Source organism: Cibotium barometz, chromosome 7 (assembly GCF_041138505.1).
Source record: "Cibotium barometz isolate CiBa-2024 chromosome 7, ASM4113850v1, whole genome shotgun sequence".
Taxonomy (NCBI): Eukaryota; Viridiplantae; Streptophyta; class Polypodiopsida; order Cyatheales; family Cibotiaceae; genus Cibotium; species Cibotium barometz.
The window spans coordinates 60,471,235-60,497,599 of NC_141052.1; the positions used below are offsets into that span (position 1 = coordinate 60,471,235).

The 26,365-nt window shown below is 39.7% G+C and overlaps 2 protein-coding genes across 3 annotated transcripts; both read right to left on the reverse strand.

Moving 5' to 3' along the window:
- Window positions 1-5,818: 5,818 nt before the first annotated feature.
- Window positions 5,819-6,511, reverse strand: LOC147637275 (accumulation of dyads protein 2-like). The gene has a single exon (XM_086801032.1). The coding sequence runs from the start codon at window positions 6,509-6,511 to the stop codon at window positions 5,819-5,821; it is 693 nt and encodes a 230-aa protein (XP_086657158.1).
- A 12,395-nt stretch (window positions 6,512-18,906) lies between these two features.
- Window positions 18,907-22,844, reverse strand: LOC147637276 (alliin lyase-like). 2 transcript variants are annotated; one of them, XM_086799914.1, is made up of 5 exons: window positions 22,347-22,844; window positions 21,219-21,525; window positions 20,855-21,132; window positions 20,365-20,696; window positions 18,907-19,241 (listed from the first exon to the last, which is right to left on the reverse strand). In XM_086799914.1, the coding sequence occupies exons 1-5, from the start codon at window positions 22,805-22,807 to the stop codon at window positions 19,045-19,047; spliced, it is 1,575 nt and encodes a 524-aa protein (XP_086656040.1). In that variant the 5' UTR covers window positions 22,808-22,844; the 3' UTR covers window positions 18,907-19,044. The 2 variants fall into 2 exon arrangements, with proteins under 2 accessions (XP_086656040.1, XP_086656041.1); XM_086799915.1 differs by lacking the exon at window positions 18,907-19,241 and adding an exon at window positions 19,271-19,764.
- Window positions 22,845-26,365: the final 3,521 nt, after the last annotated feature.

Here is a 26,365-nt window from a genome sequence, read left to right on the forward strand (position 1 = left end):
ACCGCATGGTTCCTTTCGCCCCTCTTCCAACACCCAATCCCCACCATCCCCACCCCCCTTTGGCACACCCACCCTCCCACTCTTCCATCCCCAACCTTCTTCTCCCCCCATTCATATTCCCACACCACCTCCCTCACCCACCCCACCCTCACCACCCTATTTATATCACTCTGCAGTTGGGAATGCACACTGCATTCTGTGACCTACCGTCCACTTCCCGCAAAACCCCCATCCCTGTTTGATGCAAGCCTCCACCTCGACAACCCCTCCACCCTCGTCACCGACACAACAACCCTCCCCACCAAACCTCAAAGAGGGCAAGATTCCACCACCGCCACCACTGGAGCATGAGGGGGGTCGACCCTCAGCTCAACCCTCTTAATGCGGGACCTCCTCGACCGTATGGAGTTGGATCAGGTGATTGCCATCCTACTTGGTTGACAACTCCAGGGAGATTCCATCACCCGCATCATGGACCGCATGGGCATCCATATCTTGCACCCTTATCTCGAAGCCAAGCATCACCTATGGTGGCGAGAACACCCCCCAAGGGTGCATGGAGGATACCACCAGCCACCTGCCCTGCTCGCCCCGCCCTGCTCGCCCCATCACGTTCGAACTTATGGGTAAGTAGCTAGCCTAGAGGCACCCTTTCCTCCTCAAACCTTTCATCTGGGAGACCTGTTGCAATGTGCCTTGTGCACTCCACATCAGCCCAGACTACCTCGCTATACGAAGATGGTGGGGGTGGCATGTTTTCCATGAGGAGCAAAAGCTGAACCATAAGCTAAAATTCAACTTTCCTTGGTTTGCTCCTCCATCAGCGCAACATCCATGTACTGAAGAGATGATGATTAGGCGCTTCAACAACTTCATTCGTCTCGCTATGACCAAGTCCTAGACCCAGCCATGATTGCAATGATCCGCTTCATCCACTTGATCATCACCTTGCTGGAGTCCTTTCCAGATTGGGACCACTACAATGAAGGCACGCAAGGGTTGTTGGCCTCCTTCAACATCAACAAAGACCCAACCTTAAAGCAGATCTTTGGCTACTATGAGCGCATCATGTGGATGCTCGCCTGGCACCTATAGACCTCAGACATGATGGAGACCACCTTATGGAAAAGCTACAAGGTCTTCCATCAAGCCTCCCCTACTCCAACCTCGCACTGCGACTTCATCCAAACCTATTTGATCTGCTACCGATAGATCCGGCCAGGTGCGAGGATGGACCTACATTAGGGAGGGGGGTATGTTAACCACTTTGGTTAACATTACCTTTTGCATGGCTACACTCTTTGTAATCTATCTTTTGTAATCACGTAATGCGCTGATTGTATAAGAGACATGGAATGACCGAGCTTACGGCTTGTGTAATGCCGGTCATGAGGAATACTTATACATAGAGCTAGAGAAACTAGGAAGACTAGTCTTGGGCCCCCAATTGTAAATGGGTGGCTGGCCATTATAATTATGAGCTCTTGTATATAAGTCATTTTATGAAATATGAAAAGAGAAAATCCCATTTGTCTCATTTGAGCTTGCCTTCTTTCTCTCTCTCATTTGAGCTTTTGGATGCATGTTAACTTGTGTTCTTGTTTGCTTGCATGCTTGATTGTTGGTGTATGTAAGTAGGGATGGTAATGCTCTCATTTCTCTTCTTCTCTACCTTGTCTTTGCTATCTACCAAGTCCCTTTTGCATGCTAGTTGCATGAGGTGAAGGTTGAGCTCTCCGTAGCTCCCTCCTTACCCTTGCATGTATCTCTCTTCTCTTCTTTTTCTTGTGTGCAAGAGGTAGCATGTTTTCCTCAACAGTTAGCAAGTTGGAAGCTAACGTGGCATTAGTGTTAAGAAACTCATGGATCTAAGCATAGCTATGGTGGCTCAAATATAATCACAACCATAATGATGACATTAATAACTTGATTAAAAGGTAATTAAGATAGTGATTAAGCACTATAATGCGAGGCATAAGATAAAACCACACTTAATCTCATTGCAATAATCAAATTTCATACACCCATATTTATAGTCTTGGGAAGGACTCCAATCCAATGATGCTTTTTGTGCACCCTAGTGCCAACCATGTGTTCATTAATGCTCACACTACATGTGTAACCTTGTGCTTTCCATGTGTCACCTTTTGACCATTGACTTCATCTTTTACAAGTGACCATACAAATCAACCTTTGATATTAGAATCTTACTCTATTCCTTTATCTAATGTGCATGCTTCTTCTCTCGCTCATGTGACGCACTCCCTACCTTCCTAGTGCTCTTTGGCACCACATATCTCAACCCCCTCCCTTTGGTACCAAATCTTTGGGCTACTCAAGGTGGTTGGATGTGAGGTTTACAAATTTTATTTCCCCCCCTTAATTCTAACTTGGGTGGGTGACTCAGAGACTCTTGTTTGGCTTGGACACTCTCTAGCTCAGAGGTTACTTGGAGGTGGTTTGCTTTTCACTCCCCCTGGGTGCATCTTTGGTTACTCTTAGCAGGTGGTCAAGTGTTAGAACATTTCAAATGATTTTTTGCCTAATCATTTGGTGGCCTTTACAATGTTGGCTTGGGTAGTGAGGGAATTTTTGTGCATGCTCATTTGGCCGCGTCTCATCAAGGATTACATTATTTTTTAATTCTTGATCATAAAATTGCCTGCTTATATTGGCGGAATTTACAAAGATTGCATATTTTTGGTGAAAACATTTTGTTGATGCAATTGTCGATGATGATGATGGAAGCACTTGTTAATGCCAAACCATATGAAAACATACTCCATGATTGAATGACCACTCGATGATGATAAGACCCATGTGAATGAGCCAAAATTGCCAAAAACTTAGAACTTTTGACTAACACTTCTTATGAAGGACCCCTCACACTTCTTATGCTCATAAATAAAAATTATCAAGGCTTTTACCTTAGATTTTGTAGCCACACAAAAGAAATAAAACCCTATCGTTTTTCTTCGCTTCACCATGTTGTGCACTGCTATACCTTATCTTCGTACACTGCTGCTGCACTTGATCTGCTTCAGTGCGCATTGCCTACTCATGGACTCTGTCTGCATCTCAACTGCTCGTTCTCTCTGTCTCAGAACCTTATGTATTCTGTTAAGCTCCCATGCTCCAGACTCAAGCACCACAAGCATATCTACTCTGCTAGGAGTGCAGGAGATGGTGCTGATTAGTGTTTTTGCCTTGTCACAGTGGGTACTTTCCGGCTCCCTTTGCTTTTTACGTTGCTGTAGATGCCAAATGTAAAACAGCCACCCAAAGATAGCTGTCCAAAACCGTCGTGCCCACATATTAGCACTAATAACTCATCCACAAGTGCCTTTGTTTGCAAATATCCGTCTCTGTTTTCTTTTCCTATTGAGATGAAAGGCTTCACACTTCTTTCTCACCTTACACAGATTTCATGCTCTCTCTCTTGCTTGTTGCTAATGCTACCCCCTAATCTCCTAATGAAGCAAGCAATGTGAGAACACAAAAAAAGAAAACCTTTAGAGATGAGCAAGTGAGAGTTTAATTAAGCTTTAACCTCCTAAACATTTGATAAGAAATGAATGGAATTCAAGAGTACTAATAGAAGCCCTAGCCCTAGGGTTGATGTAGCTAACACAAAAGAGTGTGCTCACACCGAGAAAAAATCCCTATCAGAGCACAACGTAAAAAGTGACCGTGTGTAGGGCTGCTCATACTAGGCTAACCAGGCTAATAAAAACTTGTTAGTCATAGCCTCTATGGGGACACCCATTATTTTATCTCGAGGACATTTCATTTTGGATGTGCTTTTTATTTATATAAATTTTCAGAATTGATGTGTTTAATCAGTTGTGTGCAATAGTATGATATAGTCAGGATTAATGTGTTTAATCGACTGTGTGCAATTGTGTGTACGGGTAGATTATGTGTCAATCGCGTGTGGAACATGTGTTGGACCACTATGAGATATTTTGGAAGACATGTGAACACCTATTATGGTTTTACATACTGACTAATATTTTGGATGTCTACAGGTAGATTATGTGTTAATCGCGTGTGTGGAACATGTGTTGGACCACTATGAGATATTTTGGAAGACATGTGAACACCTATTATGGTTTTATATTTTGGAAGACATGTGAACACCTATTATGGTTTTATATTTTGGCATTAATACTTTTATAAGGCTAAGGCTTCAAATCTTTATACATACTAATTAGTATTTTATACTTTTGGTAGGCCCAAGACTTTATATTTATAGCTTGCTATATTTTCTGTAAGAGCTTTTATGCTCAAAAACGTAAAAAAAACACTTATGTTTTATTTTTGGAGTTGTCTTTTTAAAAAGCAAGCTTTTAAAACATATAATTATGGGTGAGTGGTACAAGGGACCACACTCATCAAGACGAGATTCAATCTGATCTTATGTAAATGGTGATCTCTTTCTTATCCGGATCTAAGCTCTCTTGTTTATTAAGGTTTACACTTTTAATTTGTGCAAAGTATATGTTATGCTCTAATTTTTGTGTTTGAGAATTAGAATTTCTTCTCCAAGTGTCTTAAAGGTCTTAACAAAACCATAGTGGAGCATGAATAAACTTGTAGTACTAATACTAATGATGAAGCATACACTGCATCATCTAGTAGCAAAATATAGCTTTTTATAGATATAGATATCAATGATTTACCAAATGTTAATATAGATAGAATGGGATGTATAGATTTGTTGCAAAGATGGAAATGATGAAGAGAATTGCTTTAAACCTAATCTCATGGATTTGATTTATCAATCATATTTATTTTATACCTTTGTGTTGTTGTTCATGTTTCATCATGTAATTGGGTTCTTTCGTCTTCTTTTTTGCATATATGAAAAACTTGAATTTTTGAATTCTTAGATTTTTAGTTGCTATCTTTGCTGCTAAAGTGTTGCGGTGCCGCACTTTAGAAGCAAAAACAGCAGCGAAGGTCGCATGAAAAATAACAATTACCCATAACCTTTACTGGGTCTCTTAGAGTAAATTCGTGCTAATTTTTGTTGCTATTGGTCTAGTCTAGTCTCTGATAGTGCTGCACACTTTTAATAGGCCATAAAAAGCATATGACAACATATTTGGCAAAAAACAACACTCTCCTATAGAAATGGAAAATGAGCAAAGTTGATCCCCCCCCCCCCCAAAAAAAAATCCCACTGCTACACCAATGGGAGAGATGAGCAAAGTTGACGATTAGTTTGACTGGCCCAAAAAAAAACCCACTCCTCACATAGTTTGGCTAAAAGGCAAAGACCAAATAGCCTTCTCCAAATAGAAGGGAAAAATTTATCCTCAAGATGTATTTATAAGTAGATCAAATTGTGAAGAAAGTACTTTTGTTCGCTAGGACAACTTGCTATGGGCCCATTTTGTTCACTAGTACTAACATTGTGCATTAATGCATGGAGAAAAACCCTGGTCAATGCATGGAGAAAAATCTTGGTCAATTTGTGAAAAAACCCTGGTAAATGCATTGAGAAAAACCTGGTCCATCCGTGGTCAATTTGTGAGCAGAGTTAGTCAACGACCGTGACGGTAAACTTTGGTGTATGCTGTATGTGCCTATGCCCGATAATCTTTGGAGTCGCAACAGCCACGTAATGCAATAGGTCGTGCTGGCATTAATAATCAACATTGGTTTGGGGCAATAGCTCACAGCCAGCAGCTCAAGGAGCTGCAGTGTCGACCTTACAACTTTATTTACAATAAGAATCCATATTGCTGCTGCGTTATTAGCAGAGATAGCCATCAAGCTGATGTCTAATCTATCCGCTAACTACAGATATACATCAAACTGGGCTTTCAATCGTCCCGCTAACTATAGAAACATCTGCGCCGACGTTTGTTTCACAGCTATTGTCTTCACCTTGGTCCTTAGCCGACTTGGACGTCCACCATGGAAGGGGGCCCATGCTAGCCAGAAGGCCGTCAAGAGCGTTGCAGCAGGCGACGATGGCGGTGAGGATGCCGGAGAAGCCAGCGGAGCGATAGAGGGTGACGTTTTGGGCGGCGCCCAGTAAGGCTGAGGTGGCCAAGAGGAGGAAGGTGAGGAAGGCGGACACGAAGAGGAGGATGATGCCCAAGGGCGAGCGCAGGCTAGCGATGAGGAGAATGAGGGTCCAGATGGTCCAGCCCATGAGGTTGATGCCAACGGCGTTGGAGAATGTCTGCGCGGGAACGTCCTCGTAGGCGGCACACACGCCGAACCAGGGGATGAGGATGGCAGCATACGACAGCCAGTATGCGCCGTAGGACGTGAAGACGGTGGCGGACATGGAGTTTCCCCTGTACATCTCCCAAATTCCGACCAGGATTTGTAGGAGCCCGCCGTGGAAGAGCGCCATTCCAGTCACCATGTTCACCGGATCACTGGGCGGACGATGGATGCCCGGCGCGCCCGCCGTGTAGCACGACAACACGAAGCACGTCGCCGAAAACGCAAACAGCCCTGCAGGCGCCGGGTCGCCGGTGGAGCGCCCCATCTTTACTACCATCCAAGCACCCCGAATCCCCGATGCATTCACTCGCTCTCCCTGGTTCTCATGATCGTGCCCTTGCAGTCTTTTGCACGTAATTTGTTTCCTGTTTCCAACTATACGTAGTAAGCCCCAAGCGACATTTACAAAGGAACATCAGTTTGGATCTGGGCACATTCTCTCTTTTGCTCCAGCCCCTTGTGGTAATTCCTCGACGTCTTCTCAATGCGACAAGTCACATTGCACTTCACAATTTTTTTAAATTTCTCTTTGCTCAATACGACAATTCACATTGCATTTCACAATCCTTTGTCTTTGCTCAATACGACAATTCACATTGCATTTCACAATCCTTTCTCTTTGCTCTTGTTTGTGTCCTTCCGCGAGAGTTTCGATGTTAGTTATGGTTATATGTTAAAAGGGATTTTATGAGTCCATGTTTAAAATAATTTTGATAAATTATGGAAAAGTTCCACTTGAAAATTCATAATTGTATGATTTGTTATGTGTGTATGTATGCCTATGTGTGTGTGACATACATGCAAGCATACATACATGTATGTACGCATGCATATATGTGTGATGTACATACATACATACATGTATGCATGCATGTCACATACCACTCACATAAGCGTACATACAAACACACATATACATAAGAGTGTGTGTGTGTGTGTGTGTGTGACATACATACATATATACATAAGTATACATATGTGTGTGTGTGTGACACACATACATATGTATCATGTGTTTGTGTGTGTGACATACATACATATACACACATACATATGAGTGTGTGTGTGTATTCACAGGTGTGTGTGTGACATACATCACACACACACACACAATTATATGTGTGTGAGTGTGTGACATACATATATGTATGTATGCATTTCATGTGCACACACACACACACACACACACACACCACACACACACACACACAAGTTTTTCTAATCAAGAGTTGGAGGCCCAGAGACAAGAATAGGAGGCTAGTAGGCAAGTAGAGGAAAGATTGTGTGCAGAAATGTCAAGAGAGGAAGAGAGCCTTAATCCAAGGCCAACCCAATCACAGACACATTCACATTCACGTTCACATTCATGAGACAGACACCTCGCTGCTGTTGCCCTTGAAATTAGCCCATGTATATATACACAGAGTGACAAACATGTATTTTTCTGGAATATATGAATACATCAGCTGAAATTCCATTGATATTGAATATTGTTGTCTCTTTATTTTTCATTAGAAACATGTCAAGTATACACATAATTGGATGGCATACTGTTTAACATAGGTTTGTATCTAACAAGTATGCAAAAAATTTAATGGCATACTATTGTAGACAGCTTCATGTACCTTAGAGAATAGGACAAATAGATTTTTGTTGACTGGGTGTGGGTCCATTGAAAATTTGATTGCTTGTACAAGATGCATCGATATCAAGGTCTCCGACTTGTCATCCCACAACTTGTAGGTTTTCTCGTCTTAGGTGCATAGAAGAACCCTTCACAATAAATTTCGTGCAGTGGAATTCCCCCATCCATCCTTTGTAGGTCTCTTGTAGAGCTCTTTCTCCTTTGTGCATTTCAAGATATAAAAGTCCACATTCTCTGGATTTCCTTTTTTAGTTGTCATTATGAAATTGTCTTCTACAAGGACATTACTAAGGGTATCATGGTGCCCTTTGTAGTAGGTGGCCTCCTCAATGTTTGCGATGTTAACATCATTGTCAACATTGTCTTCTTCAGTGCCATCTACCAATGGTTCTAGAGCAATGTAGTCCCAGCTATGAATATGAGACTGATTGCTACATCTATGCCATACGTGTTCCATACGATTACTACAGTAACATGATATCTGATGCACTCTCAATGTTGTTGGATCGTGCTGAGAGTATGCAGAGAGACTGAATGTAGGGATCTTGTGTTTGTTACATCCTTGACATTCCATGCCTCATCTCTATCGATATCACCCAACTTTATCTCCCAAAAGACTCTAGTAATGTACCGAGCTTGTGATGCATATGTGGACTCATCTCCAGTGTGGTGAGCGTTTCTTGCAAAAACTTTAAGAAATTAATATACATTAGAGCTTAGCACCAGTAGGCTTGAGTTGTTCATGAGTTAGTGCTCTCTTTACTACAACCCCTACACTGTCGTGCTCTCCCTTTCCATTACTAGAGCCAAAGAGATTCCAAGCCATTTTCAACCCTGTGATGGTAGTGTATCTGGAAACAAAGTAGAAAGGCCTTTTTTATTTGAATTGAGACGAAACACCATCAGAACAAACCCAATGACGTTGTAAGTGAATACCAAAGGGTATTACCTAATTATAATGTAGCATGAAACAATGTTGCACAAAATGGAGAGGTTTGCAAATGCTCTCTAGTTGCATACCAATTATGCTTGTGTATGTTCAAATGCCTTGAAGCATCTGTATTGTTAAGAGAGGATGTATTTGTGCCAGCAACATTCATAAAAATCATTGGAATAGACCTTTTAAGAAATAGCTCCTCATAGTTTCTAGGCACTTTCACTGCTTCAAAGTGTATTTCGTATGCCCTCTATTAGACTTTTCTGATTCCATAGTGGAAAACTGTTAGAAATTTCCTTCATGGAGCGATGTTGGAGAACTTGAGATAATATACACTACAAGACAATGCTGCCATACACGCGTTTCATACACGCGATAAATTACGAACGCGTGTATGGTCGCGCTTGTATTTGAATAGAATCGGGCGCGTGTATTTTAGCATTTAAGTCTGCGTGTATATTTGCATTTATCAACGCATGTATAAACGCGTTTATATACACGCAATAATACACGCATCTATACACGGTAATATTCACGAATTAATACACGCTATTATACACGGATTAATACACGCCACTATACACGGATTAATACACGCATGGCAGAGAAAAATTGAAGAAAAACTGAATTCCTTTACAAAATTAAAAACTATTTTCTTTAAACCATCTCACAGTACATTACAGTATACATCATTACACAATCCCACTACATGCATTTACAACAATGAAATATATTCAAAAATAAATCATGCATATGAGATGATAGAAATGTCATCAATTTAGAACGTACAGTGACGGATTGGTTAGGGTTCGATCTCATCTTCAATAAGATCCATCCTTGCCAAACGATCAACATCAATATCTCAGCTCCCAAGGCCTTCGTGAAGATGTCAGCAACCTAATCCTGTGTGCTGACATAGGCCAAGTCAATGTCGCATGCCAAGACTCTCTCTCTCTGATGAAGTGGTAATGCACCTCAATGTGTTTCATCTGCACATGAAAAGCTGGGTTCCGAGCCAAGTGTATAATGCTAAGATTCTCACAATATTTGACAACCTTTCTCTTCACATGCAACCCCAAATCAGCAAAGTAGCTTGCGTAACCAAGCTACCTCACATGCTGCCACCGCAATGCCTCTGTACTTGACAAGGCAACTGTGGGCTGCTTCTTGTTGCTCCATGTCACAACAACAACACTCCCCAATGAAAACATAAATCCACTGGTAGATCTCCTGTCTAATATGCTACCTGCCCAATCTACATCTGTGTATCCATATAGCTCTAATGGTACACCTGCTGCATAAAACAATGTATAATAAATAGTGGCCCTCAAGTACTGAAGTGTGCGTCGCACATTGTCAAGATGTGGTTTACACGGAACCACATCTGTGTACCCATATAGCTCTAATGGTACACCTGCTGCATAAAACAATGTATAATAAATAGTGGCCCTCAAGTACTAAAGTGTGCGTCGCACATTGTCAAGATGTGGTTTACACGGAACCTGCATAAACTAGCTCTCTAAAGCTAACAGTGTAGCTTAAATCTGGCCTGCTGATCGTGACATAGATCAAACTCCCCACAGCCTTCTTGTACATAGTGAGATCCTCCAACACATAACCTGCATCCGCACGAAGCTTGCCATTTTGATCTAATGGCATCGAGATTGGCTTATCCCATACTTGGACAACGTGTCCAATGCATACTGTCTCTGTGACATCCAAATACTCTCAGGTGTGCGAATGACCTCAATTCCCAAAAAATAGTGTAGATCTCCCAAATCCTTCATCTCAATTTTCTTTTTTAGAAGACTTTTCACATGCTCAATCTCTTCCAAGTTGTCACCCCCAACAATAATATCATCTACATAAATGGTGATGATCACAATACCCTTATCACTCTTGTGCACATATAAGAGTGATCTGCATCTGCCATATGAAAACCAATAGTGACAAGATACTCAACAATCTTGTCATGCCATGCTCGTGGAGCTTGCTTTAGCCCATACAAGGCCTTACGAAGCTTACACACATAGTCTGGGTGACTTGTATCCTTAAAACCTCGTGGCTGATACATATACACCTGTTCTTGTAAGTCACCATGCAAGAACACATTTTTGACATCCATTTGCTGATGTAAAAACGAGCCTTTAGCTAAAGCCACCGCAATCACAACTCTCACAGTTGCCATCTTTGCAACTGGGGCAAATGTCTTCTCATAATCAATCCCATGTGTCTGCCGATATCATTTGGCTACCAATCTAGCCTTGTACCTTCTTATGCTACCATCACTATTATGTTTCACCTTATACACCCAATTACAGCCAATAGATTTCTTGCCTTCAGGCAATGGTACCAAATCCCAAGTCTCATTTCTATACAATGCATCCATCTTCTCATCCATAGCTTTCTTCCAACACACATTTCCAATAGCCTCATCAAAACGTGGGTTCTACAACCAGCACAACTTTTGCCATATACGCATAGTGATGTGCCACATAACCATCATAAGTCAACCTTTGCACAAGATTTTTGACTCTTCTAGATCTTCGTAACTTTGCATTCATGGCTTCCATAGCCTTCTTCACACTAGGTGTCCTCCTTGTTGGAATCCCAACCTCCTCATCAAGGCTCATCTCCGAGTCACTAGAATATCCATCAACAAAAGAATGCCTTGAAGAAATGTCACGCACACCAAAGGGCTCAACCACTTTCTCTTTGCCTTTATGTGATGTACCAACTATATTTTCAGGACTGGTATTATGACACAACCTACCACTCCATAGTCTATCAACAACAGAACCACTCGATAAGGACTCTCCTCGTCCAGTCAATGATTGTTATTGCTGACTTGCATTATGTGCAACCACATTTCCACTTACATCAGCCCCAACAGCATGCTTTTCAGTAGCATACTAGCTACTCATCTCATCAAATACAACATCCCTGATTACCCTCAATTCATGTGTATAGCAGGATTATAACATCTATATCCCTTTCGCTCAAGGGAATACCCAATAAACACACATTTTTCTGCTTTTGGATCCAGCTTGGTACGTAACTCATATGGCACATGCATATATGCAATACATACAAAAACTTTCAAGTGAGACAAATCAAGTTTCTTGCGAGTAAAATTCTCCTCTAGCATTACATCATGTATGGTTTCAGTAGGAGTCCTATTCATGATATAAATTGTTGTAGACACACCCTCAACCCAATAGCTATGTGGCATATTCTTCTCAGCCACATCAATGCTCGTGCTATCTCTGCAATGTGTTTATTTTTCCGCTCTCAACAACTCCATTTTGTTGCGGAGTGTATCTACATGTAAATCGTCTCTGAATGCCATTCTTTTGCAAGAATTTAGAGAACTCATTGGAGACGTATTCTCTTCCTCCATCTGACCTTAGGCACTTCACATGCTTTCCTGACTATTTTTTAGCCATAAATCTGAAATTTTGAAAATGAGTGAACACTTCACTCTTCTCCTTCATCATGAAGTACACCCACACTTTCCTCGTGTGGTCATCAATGAATGTTACGTAGTAGCACCTACAGCCACCCATAGACATAGTCTTCGCAGGACCCCATACATCTGAATGCGCTACATCTAGCACATTCCTGCTCACATTTCTATCATGTGAAAATACATGTTTTGTTTGCTTTCCAAATAGTCTTGTCACAATTTGTTTAGTCTGCATAGACTTTATTCTTTGCACATTTATATGCCTAATTCTCTTATGCCAAATGCCTGTATTTGCAATAACTCTTGAATCATTTGCAAACATTGTAGCACTTACTTCAGACATATTTACATTCAATACAAAACATATTTACATTGTAGCACTTACTTCAGACATATTTACATTCAATACAAAACATATTTACATTGTAGCACTTACTTCAGACATATTTACATTCAATACAAAACATTCTGCCCACTCTGTTGCCTTTTGTGCACTTATCTTTGAAGTCTTCTAGATAACAGCCATCAGGATTAAATCTAACCTGCAAACCCTGCTCAATCATCTGGCCAACAAAAACCAGATTCTTTGTAATGTTTAGAGTATGAAGTACATCTGCAAGGTACTTCACTTTATCATCCTGCATAGACAATGGCACATCTCTAACATGAGCAATCGGATGAGCGGCGTCATGTCCTGTTTCGACAAAACCTAGTCTTTCAAGACTCTTCATTTCCTAGAATCACTCACCATGACTTGTCGTGTGGTTTGAAGCACCTGAATCAACATACCATACATCATCTTTACATGCTGTTACATCATTTCCAGACACAACATTGACCACATGTTGCATAACAAACAACCTCTCATTATCCTCATTGTTTCTACTAGAGGATGCATAGTTGTTTTGTTGCACGTTTCCATTTCGCATGTCACTCTGCTTCTTATAGTAGCAATCTGCTTGCACATGCCCAGGCTTACCATAGTAAAAACAGCCTCATGTATCATTATGCTGCCTTTGCTAATTACCACTACCTTGTTAACTCCCCTCGCCTCTAAACTGGCCTCTTCCACCTGTATGTTGTTGTTGTAAATCCTGGGACTGTTGCTATTGCTGTTGACCATAATTCTGATTACCTGTTCGGCCACCACCTTGGCCACACCCACGACCTCTACCTCATCCTCTACCTGCACTTATCTAGTAGAAGGCCTGCTGCTCTGAACTGTTTCTATTTTGTGAAGACTGTATCCTCTACCTGCATTTGTGTAGTAGAAGGCCTGCTGCTTTGAACTGTTTCTATTTTGTGAAGACTGTTGATCTTCACCCAAGTTCTTCTCTTTAATGATCAGCATTGACACAAAATCTGTGAAGTTGGGAATGTTCTCTCGAGTTTGAATAGACATCTTGAACGCCTTGTATTGTGGCCCGAGACCACGCAGACACACTTCCACCTTATCATCATCATCAACAAAAACACCAATTAATGCTGCAAGGGATTCCATAATACCCTTGATCTTCAAAGTATAATCATTCACATACATATTCTTCTTCTCCACAGTATGAAGCTGATTCTTCAATTGAATTTTTTGTGCCTTGGTGTTGGTTTCATACAGCTTCACCGAGGTGTCCCATGACTCCTTAGCTGACTTGGCATCCTATATATGCCCAATCATAATGTCCTGTATGCTGATAGAAAGCAAATACATTACTTTCCTTGCTCCTTGATTTCAATCCTTAAACTCTTTTATAGCTGCAACAGTTGGATTAATCTCCGATATCTCCGGTACCTCCTCATGTTCACCTTCATTGTAGTCCCAATCAATAACCTTTTTCCATCAGAAAATTGGTCAATCTAAACCTCCAAGTATGGAAGTTATTCTTGTCAAGCTTCTTATCAACGGGAGTGAGATTTTTCAGAACATTTTATCATAGGAGTGAATCCAATTAATTATGTGTGATGCATGATTCATGTGTGAAGCATGGTAATCTGATTTCCATTTGTTATAATTATTTTTGTGAGTGATTCCAAAGTAATTGTGATCTAACATTGTGGATTATGTTGAGTATAGATCATGAGTTCGAGACAACCAAGATGGACATTGGACGAGATTATCTAGATAAGCACATGTGTGCTAAATATTTAATTTTGTATGGTTTGGCCCATGTACATATATTGGGCAAGGTTTATTTTTGATGAGATGCTTTAAAAAGCATTGGACTAAGGTTCAATTTTGTAAAAAGACCAATTTTGGAAAAGGTATGCTATTTATGGCTCCAAGGGCTAAATTTATTAATATGATTGAAATACCGCGTGTGGGAGTGGAGCCACACACGTCAGGGAGGAGATTGCACCCAGTCTTGTGTTCTTTGATTCTTATGTTCTTTGATTTATGCTATGATGTTATGGTTAATTTCTTTTATTATTTAATTTATGGAATAATCTAATCTCCATGTACCATGGTCCTGTAAGAGTGGTATCAGACCAAGGTAAATTCAAAAATTGAATTTGGGTCATGGAGAGTTGAAGAAAAATCAAGAAATTGATTTTTACTCAAAGATTATTGGCTTGGAGAAATTTGAAGGCTTTTCAACAAATTCAAAAATACTTGCACTTGAAGAGTAGAATAGTAGAATGTGCAGCAAGAGTGCAAGGCTTGGCTTTGGATAAGGACACAATTCATCCAAAAATCCAAGAGGTAAAGAAGAGAAGGTATGGAAAACCTTTGGGCAAAAGAAATCCAAGAGGTAAAGAAGAGAAGGTATGAAAACCTTTGGGCAAAAGAAGGTATGGTGGGCAAAAGAAGGTATGGTTATGTGAATTTTGTGGACCATTAGAATTAGATTTTGATCAACTCTTAGAAACCAAGAAAGCTACCCTTTTGAGGAAAACCACCATTCTTCTCCCAAAACCACCTTTCTCAATTCAATTCCTCTCCATAATCTATCCTTATGGATGAAATCAGCTTTCTAAGGAAATTACTGTCTATTCTCAGTATTGCTAAGCTCATCTCAGAATTTCTATATTGGAGGGCTCTTAAAATTTCTCCTCTTCTTCTCCAAAATAATACTGCGTTGCGTTAGTGATTTACTTTCTATTGAAGAGCCAAGAATAATATATATATATATATATATACATATACTTCTAATTGATTTCATTTTCTCTCTCTCCAATTCAACGGGAGTGGCGACGATGGCTTTCTTTCTTTCTTTCTCTCTTCCCTCCACGATTCGGCGATGGCCGCAACGTCACTTTCTCCTCCCTCCTTTCAAGCTTGCGCTGGCTGCGTTTTTCTTCCTCAGCGCTGCTGGCCGGATTTCTTCCATGCGTCGTTCTACTGCCAGTTTAGAGAAGCTTTCTTATTATATAAAGCTTAAAAAAAAAAGATATTATATAAAGACTTCATAAACCTTTTTCACAAGCTTAATATAATATAAGATTTATTTATTTATATATATAAAAGAAGCCGGAATATTGCGCTTTTTGGCAGCCGTAGGAGAAGTTTTCTTTAAAGCTTATCTTTTGTAAGCCTTGAAGTTTAAAACTTCCACAAGTTTATTATTAACTATTATTATTATTATTATTATTATTTATTGGTTATGTTTTATTTTTTTTCATAAGATTTTCTCTTTATTTATTTATTTATTTATTTATTAAAAAAAGGAGCTTGAAAGTATTTTTGATTCCCTCTCTTCCTTCTGATCCAAACGACGGGCGGTAGTGAACTTCAAGGTTTTATTATTATTATTATTATATATAATAAAAAGCGCTTATTATTACGATCTTGACCCATTATTAGAATTCAATGGTTTTAAATGTTTTCTTCACTCTACAAGGACTCACGTGTGGGATAAAATTCCATACTAGATTCTCACTTCAAGGTTGACATTTTTTTAGGCCGTAAGATCATTTCACCTCACTAGTATATAGACTTGCGTTTCTACATATATTGTATGTATAAGCTTGGTATCTACTGTTGCTGTTTAGAGATTAAATTAAGGCTTTCAACACAAGCAACATGAGACTTTAAAAAAAGTTTTCTTGAGGTTTACTTCTTATAGATTTCATCAAGGATTCTTATTTTTCACGAGTCAACCCCCATGAGGATGACAACTTCTCTTTCGATCAAGAGGGTAATTCTCAACATCAAGGTATTTATGATAATCCAGGTAAACCCAAAACTCATACTTATGCATTGTTTAATTATATTCTACTATATATTGATCAAGATAGTTTAATGATTGGTATGTACTTTCTATACGCGGAGAAGAAAATACATATTAGATCATTCACTATCAAGATTTAAGTGAACTAACAAATGATGCACATATGTTTTTCGATTGATCACCGAAGAATGTATGTAACTTATTTCACATTCATCCTTTAAACTCTAACACCGAAGAATGTATGTAACTTATTGTTATTTCATATTCATCCTTTAAACTCTAACACCTCATTTAAAACACTTTCTTCAAATTATTCTCTTTCTATTTTCAAACAAGATTAACCAACTGTCTGTGGTGAAAGATACTTGTGCTGGTATCTGTGAGAGATACTTGTGTTGGTATTTGTGAATAAATGCGCAACTGAGATCAGTTTTGTAACCCGCACAAGAGGGAATGTTATCTTACTTTGCATACATACACCCAATGACAACTTGAGACCTTTTTGTAGCACACACAATGTCTACACAAACAAGCGCCCTTCCTGCAATTCCAAAAACAGAGTTCTACAGAGAATCGAAACTTACCCAGTGCTTGTGAACGCCTGCGAACTAAAAAACGAAGGTCGAGATGCGCCCCGAAATGCTTTTTCGGTGCAAAAACTTTTATCCAATAGGACTAGGACATTATAGTTGCCCTGTACCTTTCCTCCCTTGAAGAAAGCTCCTCGATCGGAGTTCGTTTGCCGCTGCCTCCAGAAGAGCTCCCGACAAGGGTGTAGTAGCTAACACAAAGAGGGAAGAGTAGATGAAGCTCTTACTCTCGTACCACTTCTTGTGCTTCTCTTGCTTGCCGTTCGGCCCTTAGCATGAACTAGGCTCTGATACTATGAACGGATGCAGGGGAGAAGAGAGCTTGAGCTCTTGCAAGCACACACACACTCACACAAACCCTAGAAGAGAGCACACAAGGTGAGGGGCTGAAAATTCTTCTTCTTCTTCACACAACAAAAGAGGTCTACAAAGAAGATAAAGTGACTAACACACATAATAGAGTATATACAAGCAATCCATAACGTGAACACACTTAGAGGAGTGGGTAGATGTGGACTAGTCAGTGTAGTCTAGCTGTAGAATCTCTAGTGAAGATATGTCGGTACCAGCTACTAAACCCGCCAATAATATAAATGTCGAATGGTCATGCAGGCGCCACATGAGTGTCATCTCATGTTGAGCTTGACATCTTAACAGCTTAGAAGACTGGTAAGTGATTGAGACACAAAGTTTACATCGGGATTTTGGACCACATTTTTTGATGTAGTTTGTACATCCTTACATATTAGCACTGCTTATCACCAAAAATAGATGGTGGCCAAATAAAACAAGTGAGATAAGTAATAGAAGATATTTTAAGAGCACATTATGCATCATAAACCACGGAGGTGGATGAGCTACCTACATTTGTTCGAGTTTACAATGTCGCTTATCACCGTCGCAACACTAAAATGTCCCCTTTTAAATCTCTTCATGGTATTAGAATCGTAGACTAAGGTCAAATATATAATCTAAGAGCTAAGAAAAATTACTCTAAGGTCCTAACCCCATGTGAAATCTTGAAATGAAAAACAAAAATTAATCGGTCAATACAAGCTAAGGAGTAGACCTTAGGAAATGTGCAGATGTTATATATCGATTAAACTAAAAGCAAGGCTAAACTAAAGTTAATAGGTCGATAAAAGCTAAGGACTAGACCTTAGGAAATGTGATATGTTACATATTGATTGAAGTAAAAGAAAGGCTAAGGGCTAAGGCTCATTTAAAAATATTAATCAATTTCATACGCAATTCAACTAAATAAGGAATATTTAATCTTAGCTAGAAATTTATGGGTCTATTCACGCACTAGAATTGGTGTATGTAAACTCGTTTACATGAAATCAACTCAAAGTATATCCCTAAGTGTATAGTTTCTTATTTTTTAAGCCCCATTTATAAGATTAGACAAAACTCTATGTGCCTCATTTAATATTTTAGACCTTGTTCACATATAAGTAGGTCCGAAGGTGTATCTTTGAGTGCCTAGTTAGTGTCTTAGACCTTGCTTGTATGTTTCTTGAGGCCAAAATTATGAATCGTTTACATCATATATTAAATTGACCCTTAAGCTTATTTTTTGACCATTTTCAAGAAATTATGTGAAATTGTTCTCTATGAAACTAAAGCAAAAATTGGCCATGTGAAATATGGCAAAAATTTTGGAAGAGAAGGATCTTATCAATATACAATGGTTTACATGCCATGAAGATCTAGTTTTAGTGAGTGCTTGGTGCATATTTGAATTTGTCTTGCTTTTAGAGATTGTTTATAAAATATTGTTTTTGTGGCTAATAATAGTGTAACTTTTGGCCCAAAAAAAAAGAACATAATATATAATTACATATAAGAACAATAAGTTTAGCATCTAATTCAAGGACTTTTATTATGTGAAAATACAAGGTTGCTTCCATCATCTACTATGGTTTGATGGCTGATTTATTTAAAAGAAAGAAGCTAGGGCATTTTCTCTTCAAAGCTTGTTTCTCTTCTTCTCATCAAGAAGCGACAACAAGGGCTCTCAGATAGCCAATCATAGTTTCAAAGCTGGAATTTCGTGTCATCAAGCTTAATCTCACATATTGATTAGTGGATTCAAATTGGGTACCAGGACGAACAATAATTCTAGCCGTTTCAAAAACAACTGAGCAATTCGTATATTCGGCTGGTCTGTTACATCGTATCCATGCAAAAGCTGCAAAACCACGATAACCACCCAGGAGAGAAATCAGAAAGCAGAAAATGAGGGTGGGTAAGATTGAAAAAAATTCCTATAAAATTTTCTTTAAGTCAAGCCTTAAAGTCCTACAACTCTTCTTGTGGAGATTCAAGCAACTACAATCTCATGGTAGTGTGCATGACATTGAACCTGTAACATCAATTCATGGTGGATAGTGTGCATGACATTGAACCTATAACATCGATTCATGGTGGATGAAGAAGATAGCGGGGTGCTCTTCAACTCAGGCCTAGAATCAATTGCGAAGCTCTCTTATAACGCCCCTACATGAACAAAGCGTTGTCTCAAAATCTGAGTCCGGTTGCATCTCCAAGGGTCTGATCAACCCTGAATTTCCTATAATTATGACCACTTCTCCTTCTGGCATCCCGGCTAGTCTAATGTGCATGATGATTCCCTTGGTCGAGGAGGCATCATCAACGATCATGATGGCCTTTATCACAATGGCCAAGATCTGTTGGAAATCAATCACCAAGATCTGCAGAAAGTAAACGGTGAGACAGAGGGAGAGAGAGAGAGATGATGATGTGATTCTATTGTTAAGAGAGACCCGGCATGCATGCAGGAGAGAGAGATCATGATGCTAATATGATTGTGCTGCCTGCGAGAGAGAGCCGAGACCTCGAGCGGTACAGAGAATCCTGCGTAGGGTTTTTAATATTAGGGAAATTGAATTTCGGTTCTACAAGAATTGAATTTTCTTGGTGAATTTGGAAAACGATTTGTGGTGAAATTTCGCTCGTAAATGCACTCATGAGTCGAGAGCTGTGATTTTCTCTCTCTCTCTCTCTCGTAGAGTCATTAGTGCTCAAAGCCCAACTTCACATCCGGGCTAATTGTAATTGCACAAAGTCGTTGGGTATCTTCCCTTATTTCTTTTACAACTAGAAGTCAGATAGCAAAATACAAGCAGTCACCACAGCTAGAAGTGAGAAATGAGTGATAACAAAATAGAAGCATGAAATAGACTTCAGTAGTCACCACCAAGAGTGATCATATATTTGCTTGATATCATATATATATCAAGTATTTTTCTTAATGCTGGCAGTGTAAATTATAGGGAGGATTAGAATCACACCTGGTGATGGGTTGTGTACCTCCTGAAAGAAGTTGCAATATTGTGGGTCCAAATGCTGTAAACTGAACCGATCTGTACCGTTAAGGGCTTCGCTTATTGTAACCCACCTATGTCGGAGCTGTGAGTATGCATAATGAAACACAAGGCCCTTCTCGGCATACTCTGTTGGTGATAATGAGCCCGGCACTACAGACTGCTTGGAATACGCATTATTTACTGCCCTCAGAACTTGGGAGGCCTTTAGTTGCGATTCGTGGGAGATGCCGATAACGTTGCTGGAAACATAGCTTAACAAGTAATCATAAACGGTTCTGTTTTTCACGATCGCCCATCTGCAAAGAATTCAAACGTATCTCAATAAATCGCATCAGTACAGCATTATGATTTTTGAATTCGATATGCAAAGATTGAGGAGAACCGGATTTCATGTATTTGTTTTTATTTTCATCCAACGAGCTGATGTTATAAGGTGAAGGATATGGTTATCTACCCAAGTCGGGTGCCTGCAAAACCGATTGATTTTGTGACAGAGAATAACATGATTTCGTGATCGAAAGCCTCAGTGATTGCAGTAAAATGAGGCCAGTAGTAGGCATAATCATAAACCAAGGAGGCCTGATGAAGAATTGCATCAGTCGGAGCCCCTTCCGGATTAGTGGGATCCGTGACAATTTCTATGGCGGATGTATTTGCATGCGACCAGTTGCGAGCATCACCGGCCCATTGATAGCGCATAGTTTGGAACAACTCCGTTTGAGATCGGAAAAGCTGCAAGCAGATCAAAACAGAGGGAAATCTTATAAGCAAAGCAGTTAACAAACAAAGAAAACTAATAATGCTTGAATTATACTTACAAAGTAATATGGAGCAGCTGCAACAACATCTGCTGGATATGTCCCATTTTCTCGAGTATAACTCCAGATAGCAGCATTCACCAATTGAATGGACCCTGTGCCCACCAAGATATACCTGTCCTTCGTTACTGCATTTCCGACAAGGTCATGCAATTTTCTGATTTCCCTCTCCAAAGCTGGTAGAACTCTGAAATTTGAGTTATCTTCCACTATGCTATAACTTGGGCGATAATATCCGGAAATTACTACTGCACTTTGCTCACGTTGATATTGCTTCCAATAAGGATGGAGTAAAGCAAGGTCTCCTCTGCATCCATACCGTTAGGTCAGATCCAAACGTGAAATCAAAAACCTTACGACTTTATAAGCAAGTGTAATCATATGCTGTTTGTTTTGTCTATTTCAAGGGTCAAGTGTTTGCAAGACCTCAGAAATTTAATTTTACAGCGCTAATTCTCAACTCGATATTGTGTGTTCAGCTGCAGCTGCACACACAATAGGAATTCGGAACCAAACATAGGAAGTTTTGAATGGAGGATTTCAAATTTGGGGGTGATTTCAGGATTTCAAATTCAGAGTCAAGCCCTTTGCCTATTACAATTCCACTCTCGAGCTGGTTGTTGTCCAGGTGGAATTACCACCTCACTCTCGAGTGGTGTCGAGATGCCTTGGAAAAAGGATGCTTCTCAATGATAATCTCTTAATTCAAAGCTAAACTTTAGACTTGATAAACTAGAGATTAAAAAAATAGTATTTTTATGATTTTGTGTTAGCAAAATAATAGTTATTTTTTGGATTATTTATAAGTAGTTAAAAATTACTTTGATTGATTTTAAATGATAAATAGATTATCCTATCAATTTGAGAAAAGAGAAATAATGAAATTAATTTAATTTAGTAAGATAATCATAATTAAGTTTATAATTATAATTAAAATTATGAATTTATAAGATAATCATAATTAAGTTTATGATTATAATTAAAATTATGATTTAAATTCATAATTTGATTTTAAACATTTAAAAAAATTACTATCATATTTTCATTACAAGCTTTTATTCTTTAAAAAAAAATTGAAAATTATGAGTAATAAACTAGAGAGAGACGGATAGACACAAGAATGTTTACCCTGTGAACCTGACAGTGCAGTTGGGCTCTCTTTCAGTACACTGGGCACCTCTGAAACACTCATAGCATTCGCAAAGCACTTCCTGGTCGCCGTCAGCAAAGGAGGGCGTATCCACAAAAACATCGCCATTGCCCGAACAATGGTGGAGAGCAGCAGCTTCAGCTGCTCTTGCTGCTTCTACCGTCCACGTTAGGGCGAGAGAATTAGTAGGGTCGGGAGTGTCGCGAAAGGAAAAGGAAGCAGACCAGAAGAGTGCAAGAGCTGCGACGTTGAACAGGAGAGACGCAAAGAGAAGAATTCGAAGGATTCGACTCTCTAGAGAGAGGGGACGCTTCTGGAGCTCGATATCAGCATTTAGTTTGGTGGGAGAGGATGAGACGTGGAGCAAGTATTCATACTTTGAACGAGCGGCGGCCTGTTCAATTAAGAGAGAGGGGTAGCTGGAGCGAGGTGCTGCCATAGACGGGAAAAAAGAAAAAAACACAACACAACACAGCTATAGGAGTGGGAGAGAGAGTTGGAATATAGGGGAAGGGAGAGCACTGTTTTATAGAAGGCCAATACCCCCCCCCCCCCCCCCTCTCTCTCTCTCTCTCTCTCTCACACACACACACAAACACACCCGTTCTCTGTCACACACTCAGAAGCTTACCAATAAAAAACCATGTTTTTCAGGAGTAAATGGTAGTTTCAACTACCACCGTTGGATGCCCCACAATCTAGCCACACACCATAATGTATGAGGACTACCAATAGCAATCATTGGTGGTGACTTATTAGTCCCATTCTCTAATCTCACCGAGTCACTACACACTCTGCATGCATGCATGTGCGTTGTGTATCAGGTTCCGTGATAGACACATATTATGTATTCCATTTTTCTTGGTCGGTGATATACACACACTACACGGTCACACATTTTTATTGGTCGGTGATAGAGATTAAATTTTTATATATATTAAAGCTAGGTACCTGAGTCCAACTTCACGTACTATATACGTGTTCAATAAACAAAATCAATACGTAGTCTAGGTTAACGACGTAACGAATCTCCATGAATGCAACATAGAGCATTTTGCCTAATTGTTACTTGGATTATTTATTTATGAGTTATCCCTTATAACTTTTAAAAATCTCGACACATGACATATTAAATGGGTCCCTTTCAGTGTTGGAAAAAAATGCTTTTTTCTCAACCCTCAAAATCAGAGGCAATGTTTAGGCTTAGCTGGGATTTAGACTTAAAAATCACTAAAAAATCATTTAATGTCGGGAATTTCAACTAAAATGTACAAACTGGGTTAAGTGAGCATTGGTTCCTTTCATAGAAAAACACCGAGGGCTCTTTTGAATTCAACAAAAAACGAGGATTAAAACCAAAAAAAAACTTACATTATTTGTTTTATGTGGGTGTACTTTCATGCCACTTTCATATATACATAGGCATAAAGGGCAAGGCCTCTTTTAGATCAACATTGACAATATAAGAAATACTATAACTCTAAAAACTCACGTTGTTTGTTTTATGAATTATCCGCTTTTTTTTAAATACAAATTCATAGTCCTAGTATAATACTTAGGCTTCTTGTTATATAGTACCTATGCACATGGGGCATGGTCCTATGCACATGGATACTTAGAGCACATTTAGCATGTGGGATTTGGACATATACGGCCTTGGAGACTATAAAAGGCATCAATCCTAGGACTATTGTACCTTTTTGACATAATATATACTTTACCTTCCTTGGAGCTATTAGTTTCTTGCACAAGCTTTCATGGCTTTCTTCATGAACCTATGGCTACTCTAGGCATTTAGGAGCAATCTGTGTTGACTCCAACCATTGAGTCTAGTCACTACAACATAGCCCCCCCCCCCCTAGCGTGACTAGCCCGAAATGATGGGTTTTATAAAAGCCTCATTTACGCAATGATGAATATCATATAAACAACGATTTTTCGAGTTAAAAACATAGTGTCGCATGAACCCTCGCATATGGGATGCATCTTTGTCCATCACTTACACGACATTGCTAGAGCAATGCTTGCAAATTGCAGATTGTCGCTTAAACGATGTTGCTTAAGCGACGGTTTGGGGGGGTACTTCAAGAATAAAACCAAAACAGATGGCTCTCACGAAATTGCAAGAGCCATCGATCGAAGCCATGCTCATCCATGCTCGTCCATATTGCTCGTCCCATCCTATCCACGCTAGTATGCACCCTTTCCTCAGCATGTCCACGCCGCCTTCCTACGTGCCAGGTCAGTGGTTGTGGGTGAGAGAGAGAGAGAGAGAGAGAGAGAGAGAGAGAGAGAGAGAGAGGGTGTGTGATGTGTGTATGTGAGAGTGAGAGAGGGACGTGTGTGTGTGTGTGTGTGTGTGTGTGTGTGTGAGAGAGAGAGAGAGAGAGAGAGAGAGAGAGAGAGAGAGGTAATCCCGGATTTAATATTCACGTGATCACAAGTTTTTTCTTCTTAATAACACATGTGAACATGTTAATAACATGTTTACATGATTACACGTTCACAAAATAGCAGGTTGCTGGTTACCTGGTAACCGGCCAAAATCCCGTCGGGATTCAGAAAAAACCCGACGGGCCCGTCGGGTATAATTAAAACCCGTCAGAATTCCTGTCGGGCAACATATTTCTATATATATGAAGCCCGCGGGGCCCCTTGGGGATTTATTACTTGACAGCTATTTACACACAGGTAATGTCTTATCTGCATGTGGGTAGTGTGGGTGTGTGAGTACTCGTGTGGGCAGCCGCCCACAGTCGCAGTGCGCGGCTAGATGTGGGTGGTCCGCCACACGAGAGATGCGCGTGTGTGTAAGGCCATTCTTCGGAATGGTGCTTATCATGGGGCACATGGTCGGTAACACGGCCGAGTTGTGTCCTATGGTAAGTATGGCATGTTGTAATGGTACTAGTCGGTAACGCGGCAAGCATAGTATCATTATGACGATGTCACCTTCCCTTTCCTTTATCAAATGCGGGCATATGGTCGGTAACGCAGCTAATTTATGTCCGTATCCAATTCCTATTCCCATAGATTCGGATGGCACCTTGTTGGTAATGCAGCAAAAATGGTGTCGTTCGCTAGTGCATATGCTTTGATTGCATATTGCGGCATTTGATCGGTAACGCGGTCGAAAAATATCGTAAATTTGTTTGGTTTGCCGGTAACGTGGCATGTGTTGTTTTTATTGCGTGTGATACATGCGATACTTCGTCGGTAACGCGGCTTGAGTATCACATGGGTCATAGTTTAAATCATATTGTCTACAAGTCTCATTTCATGAAATAGTAAAATCAAAGTAACAAAGTAATAACCGAAATAACACTAAAAAATAGATGATATTCTCTCTCTCTCTCATTCTCTCTCTCTCTCTCTCTCTCTCTCTCTCTCTCCTACCTCTATCTTTACTTAGGTGATTATGGCTAAACGTCCATGCAAAGATGACAATGTAAACAAAACAATTCTACACACTATTTTAGTCTATCTTGGAGAATTTACGAAATCATTCAAAATGTCTTCTACTATTCACTCTCTCTCTCTCTCTCTCTATTTTCCTTCTCTTATCTCTGTCTTGACTAGGTGATTATGGTTAGATTTCCATGTATAGATCACAATGAATATAAAACAATCATATCTTTAAGAATTTATAAAACCATTTAAAATGTCATCTTTAAATTTTTTTGAAATTATTTAAAATGCCATAAAGGGATTATAAACATTATTTTGCACTGTCTTTAAGAATTTATGAAACCATTTAGGAAACCATCTTTAAACATTGCTGAAATTATTCAAAATGCCATCTAATATAATCTCTCTTTCCATCTATTTCTCTCCTCCTTCCACTGTCTTGACTTAGGTGATTTTGGCTACACAGTGAATATAAAACAATTTTAATCTCTCTCTTTCTCTCTCTCTCGCTCGCTCGCTCTTTCTCTCCCTCGATTCATGTGATTATGGCTAGAAGGATATGTATATATGACAATGAATATTTAGCTTG

What these genes read in the sequence shown, in the direction of transcription:
- LOC147637275 (XM_086801032.1), bottom strand. Translation starts at nt 6,511, where the DNA reads ATGGGGCGCTCCACCGGCGACCCGGCGCCTGCAGGGCTGTTTGCGTTT.
- LOC147637276 (XM_086799914.1), bottom strand. Translation starts at nt 22,807, where the DNA reads ATGGCAGCACCTCGCTCCAGCTACCCCTCTCTCTTAATTGAACAGGCC. An exon ending in TGCACTGTCAGGTTCACAGG is followed by an intron (nt 21,526 to 22,346) that starts GTAAACATTCTT and finishes GTATGGATGCAG; the next exon opens with AGGAGACCTTGCTTTACTCC. An exon ending in GGTACACAACCCATCACCAG is followed by an intron (nt 19,242 to 20,364) that starts GTGTGATTCTAA and finishes GTGGTTTTGCAG; the next exon opens with CTTTTGCATGGATACGATGT.